The 12,464-nt window shown below is 39.3% G+C and overlaps 1 protein-coding gene across 1 annotated transcript in view; it reads right to left on the minus strand.

The window, feature by feature from the left end:
* Positions 1-12,464, minus strand: part of LOC120745034 (basement membrane-specific heparan sulfate proteoglycan core protein-like) — a 35,659-nt gene that overhangs the window by 15,240 nt on the left and 7,955 nt on the right. The window contains exons 3-10 of the mRNA XM_040049641.1: positions 7,746-8,006; positions 6,593-6,859; positions 3,732-4,004; positions 3,346-3,606; positions 2,875-3,147; positions 2,505-2,765; positions 1,260-1,532; positions 1,033-1,116 (exon numbers count right to left, since the gene is read on the minus strand). Of these exons, the coding sequence (XP_039905575.1) occupies positions 1,033-1,116; positions 1,260-1,532; positions 2,505-2,765; positions 2,875-3,147; positions 3,346-3,606; positions 3,732-4,004; positions 6,593-6,859; positions 7,746-8,006 (1,953 nt within the window). The remainder of the gene's footprint in view (positions 1-1,032; positions 1,117-1,259; positions 1,533-2,504; positions 2,766-2,874; positions 3,148-3,345; positions 3,607-3,731; positions 4,005-6,592; positions 6,860-7,745; positions 8,007-12,464) is intronic.

Consider the following 12,464-nt stretch of genomic DNA (forward strand, 5'->3'; position numbering starts at 1 on the left):
CAAGGCTGTAATAGCTTCATACCAAATATTCTCATTTACAACTAATTTTTGGAAAATATTGCATATTATGGGTTTTTCCTCCCCCCCCAAAAAAAACAGGGGTCTTTATGACAATGAAGCCATAAAAACCTAAAAAATATTTAAAAAAATATTGAAAAACTTTATATCTATGGTTAGGTCTGAAGTTGTTTAAAAGACTTGAAAAAAATGAAGAATTAATTCATATATGATATTGCTATATCACCTGTTGTCTGGGGAACTGTTTGGGTCTCAAGGGTAAAGGATGGGTATGAATTTTGAGGGATGCTCAAGGTTAATAAACTCACAGTTGTTGAATAAAGTTGTTACCACAGAACACATAATGACCTCTTACTCTGGCAGAAATAAAATAATTAAACTCACGTGTTTCTTTAACTGTGACGTCACTGCTGTCCTCTGTGTAGTAAACTGGATCTCCTCTCCCTCCTCTGCAGTGGTACAGACCTCCTTGTGAGACACTAATAACTCTGTTTGCTTCATTTCCTCTCATGAGCTGAGCTTTAGAAGAGACTGAATCACGTCTGAACCAGTCAAACTTCCAGCCAGCAGAGCCCTCCACAGAGCAGCTCAGTGTCACACTGCCCCCTGCTGGTATGACTGAACTTTGTGCTGTCAGTGTGGCTCTGGGTTTACTTGCTGTTGAGTTTACAGGTAAAAGTGCATTGTATTTTTAAGTGTTTCAAGAAAAATAATGCAAATCTAATTAATTAATTAACTAACCAATTAATTAATTAATTAATAACAAAATAAAAAGAGCATTAAACAGATGTAAACATGAAAACATTAAATGTCAGCATGAATCATGGTCCAACTCACATGAAACTGTCAGTCTGAAGGCATCACTCCATCCTGTGAAGAGATAGTCACTGCTACCCCAACATGAGTAGTATCCACTGTGGGACACTGAAACTCTGCTGATCCTGTATTCACTGGATGTTGGAGGGCTGTTTGTGTTGCGTGGTGCCCATTCATATTTCCACACCTTTCCTTCACCTCCCTGAATCTCACATCTGAGAGTGATTGTCTCACCAGTGAATATCTGAGACCAGCTGTGCTGCAGTTTGACAACAGCCCAAACTGTTCAACAAACAAACAAAAACACACATTTAAAAACAACTCCAACAGAGAACAAAAAAAACCAAAAACATAGATATAAAGTTTTTTTTTTCTAATTTAATCGTGAATGTTTTTTTTTTTCCAGAGCAAAAGTCAACCCTCACCTTGTTTGTAAATTGTAATTGGAGTGCTGTCCTCTGTGTAGTAAACTGGATCTCCTCTCCCTCCTCTGCAGTGGTACAGACCTCCTTGTGAGACACTAATAACTCTGTTTGCTTCATTTTCTCTTATGAGCTGGATTTGAGAAGAGACTGAATCACGTCTGAACCAGTCAAACTTCCAGCCAGCAGAGCCCTCCACAGAGCAGCTCAGTGTCACACTGCCCCCTGCTGGTATGACTGAACTTTGTGCTGTCAGTGTGGCTCTGGGTTTACTTGCTGTTGAAGTTACAGGAAAGACAAATATTAGATTGTCACTCGCATATCGGTTCTTCCACTCTCACCGCGGTCAGCTGATTTCAGTTCGTGCCAAAGGAGGAAATTGGTTATGCAGTCTCCATCGTGAATATGGACATTAGTTTTATAATTATTGCACAAAGGATGAGAGCGATGATAAAGTGGAGACTGTTCTAGGACAGAAACAACTGCATTAACTTAATTAACTGTTAACACAACATCGGCTCTTCAAAGCACCTGCACAGACAGCATGCTAACGCTAAGCTAGCCAAGAACCTAGAGTGACGTTAAAGCTGAGTGAATGCTGACCCCAGACCAGCACTGTGAGAAATTAGCCGTCATTTACAGTGAAGCTACTGCTTAACGTCAACAGGTAACAAACTGATGAGCAGTCAGGCTGCAGCTCTGTTTCTACCTGTTCATGTTTCTACAGCAGAATCACCATGACAACCACTTTAAACTCTCTTTGTGCTGGTTTTGTGTAAGAACTTTTTTGCTTTACTTTTTTTGAGTAATGATCCCAACACTGATTCCAACAAAGAGGGGAAATACCTCCAACATGCACAAACATTTGACCACACAGCTTCTAATCTGCATGAATGTCTTTGATATTCTGCTTAGAGATGGTGGCGACTCTCAAAGTGGAGCCAATGAGAATCAATAAATTCTTATCAATTCCCATCCCTACCTGCATGTGACACATTAGACTGTCTAACAAACTAGAGATTTCTCTGATTTATCATTCTCTTATCAAACTGTCATCTCTGTACGTTCCTCTTTAAATTGCTGATATTTTAAGAGCCTCCATGGTGTCTCTCCTTTCTGTTTGCACAGTGAGAAAAACTGTTGTCCTGAGCTGCCTGCAGACAGCTGGATCATTGTTGGAGTTTTCCTGTTAAGACAGATGTAAACATGAAAACATGAAATGTCAGCATGAATCATGGTCCAACTCACATGAAACTGTCAGTCTGAAGGCATCACTCCATCCTGTTAAGAGATAGTCACTGCTACCCCGACATCTGTAGTCTCCACTGTGGGACACTGAAACTCTGCTGATCCTGTATTCACTGGATGTTGGAGGGCTGTTTGTGTTGGGTGCTGTCCATTCATATTTCCACACCTTTCCTTCACCTCCCTGAATCTCACATCTGAGAGTGATTGTGTCACCAGTGAATATCTGAGACCAGCTGTGCTGCAGCTTCACAGCAGCCAGAACTGTTCAATAAACAAACAAAAACACACATTTAAAAACAACCCCAACAGAGAACAAAAAAAAAATAGATATAAAGTTGTTGTTTTGTTCAGAGCAAAAGTAAACCCTCACCTTGTTTGTAAATTGTAACTGGAGTGCTGTCCTCTGTGTAGTAAACTGGATCTCCTCTCCCTCCTCTGCAGTGGTACAGACCTCCTTGTGAGACACTAATAACTCTGTTTGCTTCATTTTCTCTCATGAGCTGAGCTTTAGAAGAGACTGAATCACGTCTGAACCAGTCAAACTTCCAGCCAGCAGAGCCCTCCACAGAGCAGCTCAGTGTCACACTGCCCCCTGCTGGTATGATTGAACGTTGTGGTGTCAGTGTGGCTCTGGGTTTACTTGCTGTTGAAGAAACAGGAAAACATACATCATGTTATCATTTACTTCGTGGAAAATAACAATAAGAAAATTAATTAATTAACAAGAGAATAAATATTCAAACTTCAAATACCAGTTCAGTTTTGAATGAACACCAATGAGTAGTAGACAGATGTGAACATGAAAACATTAAATGTCAGCATGAATCATGGTCCAACTCACATGAAACTGTCAGTCTGAAGGCATCACTCCATCCTGTGAAGAGATAGTCACTGCTACCCCGACATCTGTAGTCTCCACTGTGGGACACTGAAACTCTGCTGATCCTGTATTCACTGGATGTTGGAGGGCTGTTTGTGTTGGGTGCTGTCCATTCATATTTCCACACCTTTCCTTCACCTCCCTGAATCTCACATCTGAGAGTGATTGTGTCACCAGTGAATATCTGAGACCAGCTGTGCTGCAGATTCACAGCAGCCAAAACTGTTCAACAAACAAATAAACAGAAACAAATCATGTGGGAGCAAAAATACATTTAAATATATTAAGTCTTACTTTAATTTAAACATGAATTTGTTGCATTTCAGAAAAAAACTATAAACATTCACCTTGTTTCTGAATTGTAACTGCAGCACTGTCCTCTGTGGAGAAAACTGGATCTCCTCTCCCTCCTCTGCAGTAATAGATGCCTCCTTCTGAAATACTGATAGTGCGCTCTGATGTTCCAGCTCCTATTTTCTGAGCTCCAGAAAACTCTGAATCACGTCTGAACCAGTCAAACTTCCAGCCAGCAGAGCCCTCCACAGAGCAGCTCAGTTTCACACTGCCCCCTGCTGGTATGACTGAACTGTGTGCTGTCAGTGTGGCTCTGGGTTTACTTGCTGTTGAGTTTACAAAACAGTAAAACATTAAAATCATTATTTTGTCTCAGGGTGAAACACTTTTCACATTTTAAACATTTTTTAAATTCATAAATTTGAATACTTGGTTATTAATAAATTCAGCTCATAAAGAGCAAGATCAATATCAAAGAGCTGTTTCTGGTAGGCACATATCTGTAGTTATTAGTAAAACTGCTGATGCTCTGATCAAATGCTGATTATCAACTTTTTACAGATGTGGTATCCTTGCTGAAGTAAAAGTACAAAAATCCGTATTAAAATATACTATACTACTACTATTACTACTAAACTATATAATTGTTGAGTCCTTAAATTGAACACCACAGCTGGAACCAATTTGCTGTAGCTAAATCATGACAAAATTTATTAACTGATTTAAATTTTATCCAACCATTCTCTCCCTCTTACCCTTCTGCTTATATTATTTAAAACTAAATGGTGTTTACAGTAAATTATTTGTCTTTGTGTCGTGCATTTTTTATGAATAAATCAAGAAATCCATCAATTCAAAACCCCAGCAGCTGTCTATAGAAATTTGTGAGTGTCCACTAAAATAAATATAAAAGTGTTCTAACATCTCACCTGTTTGTTTTTATTAAGGCATACATGTACATTATTTTTATTAAAAGAGATTTTGCTACTGAGGTTAAACATGATATATAAGTCACTTAGATCACTTCTAAATGTTAATGTTTGGTTTATTTCCGTGTTTTATTTGTTCCCGAGTAAATCGGTTTGGCTGAGATTAAAGTTAAGCTTCATAACATATTATTAATCACAGTTAAATTAAGAGGGGACGGCAGTAAAAACTCCGGACCTCTGACATCATCAAGTACGCTGGTGTTCCAATTGTACAAATCGCAAGTCTGTTCTCCTGTGCATTCTCGGCGAGTCCGGACTTGCCGAGAATGCACAGGAGAACGCGAGTATGGACTCGCGTTTATTTCTCCTACACTTTACTGCTCATTGTGTCAGATGTTTAGTTACTCTTCGGGCTCGTTTAGCAGTAATGATACTTATAATATATGTAGAAACTCTGGAAGCCACTGAATTGGAGACTCGGTTACACCCGTAGCTAGCCAGGCCCCTGTAGCCGGTGCAGCCGAGGTAGCGTAGGCCACGCTAGCTGTTCCCCGGCAGACCCCAAGCAGCTGGGTAAAGAGGACAGCTGGTAGATGGTGAGGAGGAAGCATAATCTTAAACAGAAGCTCCAGGTACACCACCAACCTGTTCACCTGTCTAATTGTTTTCCCCACTCGGCGACACACCCGCTGGGGATCAAACTCTGGTAATTGGCAATTCTGTTCTCAGACATGTGAAGCTAGAGACGCCAGCAACCATAGTCAATTATCTTCCAGGGGCCAGAGCAGGCGACATTGAGGGAAATTTAAAACTGCTGGCTAAGGGTAAATGCAAATTCAGTAAAATCATAATTCACGTCAGCAGTAATGACACCCGGTTACGCCAATCGGAGGTCACTCAAATCAATATTGAATTGGTGTGCAACTTTGCCAAAACAATGTCAGACTCTGTAACATTATCTGGTCCCCTCCCCAATCAGACCAGGAGTGACATGTTTAGCCGCATGTTCTCCTTAAATTGCTGTCTGTCTGAGTGGTGTCCAAAAAAAGATGTGGGCTTCATAGTTTTTCCTTCCCACTGTCGCCAAAGTGCTTGCCCATAGGAGGTCATATGATTGCTGGGTTTTTTCTCTGAATGTATTATTGTAGGCCTACCTTGCAATATTAAGCACCTTGAGGCGACTGTTGTTGTGATTTGGTGCTATATAAATAAAACTGAACTGAATTGAATTCAATTGAATAGAACATGGTATATCATGTTGAGGTGGAAACTAGCGAGTTAACTTCCTGCTAACTTCCAACTCCGTTAAATTTCATAAATTCTGTTTTCATGGATGGCTGGATGTTAAACTTAATTGTTACACCTGGTAGGGCAGCCACACTGATCATTTTATTAAAGATAAAAGAATGTAATCAGTTTGTAACTCTCAGTGATGCTGCAGTATTCTTTTGACTTTGGGACATGAAGCTGAAGTTGGACCCGGAAACGACTAATTACGTCAGACTTAAAGACTGGATAAAAGAGTTGTTCTGTGCTACACATCAGTAATTTGCAGTCTTGGTTATCTGTTGATTTATCAAAAGTGACATTTGTCAGTGTGGCTCTAAATTTACCTGCTGCGTTTAGAGGAAAAAGAAAAACATTGTAATCATAATTTTGTCTCAGGACAAAATGATTATCAACCTTTAAAGTTTAACAGCAAACAGAAATTAATGTTTACTGTATTTGACACATTAGACTGTTTAACAAGCTAAAGATTTCACTGATTTATCATTCTCTTATCAAACTGTCATCTCTGTACATTCCTCTTCAAATTGCTGATAATTTAAGAGCCTCCATGGTGTCTCTCCTTTCTGTTTGCACAGTAAGAAAAACTGTTGTCCTGAGCTGCCTGCAGACAGCTGGATCATTGTTGGAGTTTTCCTGTTAAGACAGATGTAAACATGAAAACATTAAATGTCAGCATGAATCATGGTCCAACTCACATGAAACTGTCAGTCTGAAGGCAGCACTCCATCCTGTTAAGAGATAGTCACTGCTACCCCGACATCTGTAGTCTCCACTGTGGGACACTGAAACTCTGCTGATCCTGTATTCACTGGATGTTGGAGGGCTGTTTGTGTTGGGTGCTGTCCATTCATATTTCCACACCTTTCCTTCACCTCCCTGAATCTCACATCTGAGAGTGATTGTCTCACCAGTGAATATCTGAGACCAGCTGTGCTGCAGTTTCACTTCGATCCTGTTACGAACTAAGAAAGAAAAACATCACCATTTCCAGCAGCAACTTTTTAAATAATTATGTGAAAGAATGATTTGTTGTGCAGCAATCTTTAAAAATAATTCAAATATTAATATTTGGATTAATTCAGTGTGCAGACTCTCAGCTGTTTAAGTACTTTAACATTCTGATAAGCTATTGCTGACTCTGTGATGGTCCCTCTGCAAGGTGATTGCAAATTGTAAAAGACAAATGGTTTCTATGGAAGAGGATTAGGGCCACCGGGGAAAAAAGAAAAGTGGGTACGTCTTTTTTTTTCTTCTTTTCCAGAATTCTTAGAAAAACTGAGTTTAATTTGAGAATTCTGACTTTTTTCTCAAAATTCTGAGATTAAAGTCAGAATTCTGACTTTAATCTGGCTATTCTGACTTTTTTTCCTCAGAATTCTGACTTTGTTTCTCAGAATTCAGGAAAAGAAGAAAAAAAACCGACATACCCACTTTTCATTTTTTTCCGGTGGCCCTAATCCTCTTCCGTAGTTTTCCATAACACTTATTATTATATATTATTTTATTAACTTAAGATCTGATGCAGGGATCTATAATGAATATGTTATTTTTATGTTTTATTGTATTTTATTGATTTATTTACTTTTCTGTTCAGATCAATACATGTATACATTGTTAATTCAATGATTACACTGGATGATATATGATTTAATGTTTTTTCAGTAACAAGAAAAGGTGTATAAATACTTTATGCAATCTTTCTACACATATAACAAATGTTTAAAAAATATACTGAACAAGAATAAGACAGAAAACTTAACTCCTCCATCTGTGCCTGTACAGACACAGTTTCAAACTGAGCTCTTCAAAACTTTGTTGTTTTATTCCAAATGAAATGTTTAAACTCACCAGTTTCCTGAACCGTGACTGAGTCACTTTCTATTACGGTGACATTTTTCCCTTCAGCTCTACAGGTGTAGTTTCCTCCTTCAGAGACAGAGATCACTCTGTCTGATTTATCAGTTATTATGGACTTCTTTTCAGATGAGGTTTGTCTGAACCATTCATATTTTAAGTCTGCAGATTCATTTACATCACAAGTCAGTGTCAAACTGCCCCCTGCTGGTAGGGTTCTGTTGACTGCTGTCAAAGTGGCCTTCCCTCCAAATTCTGCAAGTTAGAAATGCAACAAAATACAACATTATTTTCCTGTTTAATATAAAATGTGAATAACGTTATATTACTTTTTCAGTGTCAGTGATGGGAGGCATATCCATGAAGGGACAAACAGAACTCTAAAGGCCAGGCAACAGACCCTGTGTGGGTGCACCTTGTCTTGGTTCCCGTCTGGTGCACGACAGTGATTGACTTCCTGTAGTGAGCCTATACAGGCAGTTCCTGGAGGATGAAGGAATTGATTGCCACCCAATCGATGGAATCACATGATCTAAATTCAGTCGATCGAATGCTAGGTTGCATGTCAGACTGTCAAGGAGCTCAGTAAGAGAACCTGCATTGGGACTGGAGTCCCACGGGATGCAAAGTAGTTATGTAAGTAAGTAAAATTTTATTTATATAGCACCTTACAAAACAAACATCACAAACTGCTTCACAAGGCATTTAAAAGAAAACAGACAAAAAAATTAACCAACGCAATTTCAAAAAGATGAGTTTTTAGTTGTTTTTAAAAAGAGACTACTTAGTCCACAGATCTTAAACTCAGAGGAAGAGTGTTCCACAGTCTGGGAGCCACTGTGGCAAAAGCTCTGTCTCCCTTAGTTCTCAGCCTTGTATGGTGTATAACAAGTAGGCCCTGATCACATGACCTCAGGGACATAGGTGTTACAGGCCTTCTATGCTTTCTGTTTTATACAGAAAAGTAGAAACAGGAGACGGAAGTTGCATTTGGTCTACAGGCTCTTCCTTGTCTGTTTTATTAAACAGAATTTCACACCATCCTTTTCTGTTCGTTTAGACAGACACATTCCTCTTGTAACAAAAAACATCACATTCAATCAGATTCACAGGTTAAACCCATTGATTAACTTGTTTTTCTCACAAGTATACATCTACAAAATAATTGTCTTATATCAGCCTCCTTATTTACAATACATCTGTAACTAAGTTCTGCTGCTGTCAAGCTTCAACAATATTTCTGAGCAGTAATGCCAACACTGCAATTAACCTGCTTATCAGTCCCATTGTAAACTCTTTATGCCTTAACAGATTCAACCTTAAATTGCATTGGCAAACAATAAACAAACATTCCCCCTTTTGCCCACAAAGCAGTATACATTAGACTACTTACGTTTAACAACATGAGTAAGAAATGGGTTATGTTAAAATAATCTTTATCAACTTTAAACCTTCCAGTAACATCAGGATAAGAGAGGTGTGTCTCAGAGCTACATTTGTAACAAAATAAAACATATGTAATAAGACCAGCTACCTTTTTACACTACAGGTGGAATTGCAAGTTCCATTACAAATGGGGGGAGAGTTTGCATCCTTTTAATTCCAACATTTGTGGTCTTTAACCCTTTAAGACCTACCATAGAACAAATCCGCCAGAGCTTATCTTTATATTTTACATGCTGTAGTGCCATTTTTTGGGAGCATTTCAAGTGTCTATACATCAATACAACCGTTATAGCCCAAATTTTAATAATATGTATGCATTAAGTTCATAGTAACTACATAAATTGCAAAAAAGTACAATAAAGTACAAAAAAATTGAAAATCATTTTTGTTTGTTTTTTTACATATATTTCTAGTTAACCCTTTAAGACCTACCATAGAACCAAGTCCGCCAGAGCTTATATTATATTTTTACATGCTGTAGTGTCATTTTTGGGAGCATTTCAAGTTGCTATACATCAATACAACCGTTATAGCCCAAATTTTAATAATATGTATTCATTAAGTGCATAGTAATTACATAAATTGCAAAAAAGTGCAATAAACTACAAAAAAATTGAAAATCATTTTTGCTTTTTTAACATATATTTCTAGTTAGAGAAATTTAAGAGGCTTATCCCTCAAAACTGTAAATACAAAAAAGTTGCACAAAATAGTTTCCTACCACAGGAAATTTATTTTGAGTGTCTTCATAGTTTTATTTTTGAAATACACCAATTTTTATATACTGCAGGAAAAACGAAAATAAATATTATATGCATATGCTGCAAAAAAGCAGCATATGCATCAAAATAAACTATTTCCAGCAGTGCAATATGAGTCCTAAGCATCCCAGAAACGACACAGAAAGTCATAAAGTCAAAGATAACTTTTAAAAGCACCAGTATAGGCCCTGAGGCCCTGATGGTAAAAAAAAAACTACATTTCCGCGAAAATGACGTCACTTCCGGTTTCGGGCAGGTAATGGCGGACATGCAAAAGTTCGCGCTGACGTCTATTCCAACGTAGGAAGTGTTATGAACAGCTGATCGGATCGGCAAAGCTGTTTCTGGAATATTATGTTTCTGTTGCTGCAAGTGCTTTTTATGCAATTTTTGCAAAGCTATACAGTGGGGCAAGAAAGTATTTAGTCAGCCACCGATTGTGCAAGTTCCCCCACCTAAAATGATGACATAGGTCAGTAATTTGCACCAGAGGTACACGTCAACTGTGAGAGACAGAATGTGAAAAAAAAATCCATGAATTCACATGGTAGGATTTGTAAAGAATTTATTCGTAAATCAGGGTGGAAAATAAGTATTCGGTCAATAACAAAAATACAACTCAATACTTTGTAACATAACCTTTGTTGGCAATAACAGAGGTCAAACGTTTACTATAGGTCTTTACCAGGTTTGCACACACAGTAGCTGGTATTTTGGCCCATTCCTCCATGCAGATCTTCTCGAGAGCAGTGATGTTTTGGGGCTGTCGCCGAGCAACACGGACTTTCAACTCCCGCCACAGATTTTCTATGGGGTTGAGGTCTGGAGACTGGCTAGGCCACTCCAGGACTTTCAAATGCTTCTTACGGAGCCACTCCTTTGTTGCCCGGGCGGTGTGTTTTGGATCATTGTCATGTTGGAAGACCCAGCCTCGTTTCATCTTCAAAGTTCTCACTGATGGAAGGAGGTTTTGGCTCAAAATCTCACGATACATGGCCCCATTCATTCTGTCCTTAACACGGATCAGTCGTCCTGTCCCCTTGGCAGAAAAACAGCCCCATAGCATGATGTTTCCACCCCCATGCTTCACAGTAGGTATGGTGTTCTTGGGATGCAACTCAGTATTCTTCTTCCTCCAAACACGACGAGTTGAGTTTATACCAAAAAGTTCTACTTTGGTTTCATCTGACCACATGACATTCTCCCAATCCTCTGCTGTATCATCCATGTGCTCTCTGGCAAACTTCAGACGGGCCTGGACATGCACTGGCTTCAGCAGCGGAACACGTCTGGCACTGCGGGATTTGATTCCCTGCCGTTGTAGTGTGTTACTGATGGTGACCTTTGTTACTTTGGTCCCAGCTCTCTGCAGGTCATTCACCAGGTCCCCCCGTGTGGTTCTGGGATCTTTGCTCACCGTTCTCATGATCATTTTGACCCCACGGGATGAGATCTTGCGTGGAGCCCCAGATCGAGGGAGATTATCAGTGGTCTTGTATGTCTTCCATTTTCTGATGATTGCTCCCACAGTTGATTTTTTCACACCAAGCTGCTTGCCTATTGTAGATTCACTCTTCCCAGTCTGGTGCAGGTCTACAATACTTTTCCTGGTGTCCTTCGAAAGCTCTTTGGTCTTGGCCATGGCGGAGTTTGGAGTCTGACTGTTTGAGGCTGTGGACAGGTGTCTTTTATACAGATGATGAGTTCAAACAGGTGCCATTCATACAGGTAACGAGTGGGGGACAGAAAAGCGTCTTACAGAAGACGTTACAGGTCTGTGAGAGCCAGAGATTTTCCATGTTTAAGGTGACCAAATACTTATTTTCCACCCTGATTTACGAATAAATTCTTTACAAATCCTACCATGTGAATTCATGGATTTTTTTTTCACATTCTGTCTCTCACAGTTGAAGTGTACCTCTGGTGCAAATTACTGACCTCTGTCATCATTTTAAGTGGGGGAACTTGCACAATCGGTGGCTGACTAAATACTTTTTTGCCCCACTGTATGTGGATGGAAACCGTGACCTAGGACAAGCTGATGGCATAAGATGTAAGTACAACTCCTCTGGTTTCATATGCAAAAAAAAATTATTGTGCTAGCTTACGTGGTTCCTGGTTCTACAGGGATTTAAAAATAGTTACGGAAAACAGAGCGTGCCCACTCCGACCGGCTTTAAAGGGTTAAACTAAGTCAGAAAAAGGTTTCTTTCCTTTATATGCGCATCGCAGTTAGCTAACTCGAACTACTAACCTGTTTTATACAGAAAAGTAGAGACAGGAGGCCATGTCTCAATATGCACACTTGTGTGTTCTCGTGCACTTGTGATACTTCATCAGTCGCAGACCAAGTACTGTTTCAATTCAAAGTACTCATCAAGCCAAGTACGCTCAAAATTCACGGATGTGTCCTTGCTCCTCCCGTTTTATTGAGCATACATCAGTGGTGACTTGTGTGGACCTGGTGCAGCTAAATATCCCAGAATGCATTTCATCCAAAACTCAA

The sequence above is a fragment of the Simochromis diagramma genome, unplaced genomic scaffold, assembly GCF_900408965.1.
Source record: "Simochromis diagramma unplaced genomic scaffold, fSimDia1.1 OVJJ01000732.1, whole genome shotgun sequence".
NCBI classification, from domain to species: Eukaryota; Metazoa; Chordata; class Actinopteri; order Cichliformes; family Cichlidae; genus Simochromis; species Simochromis diagramma.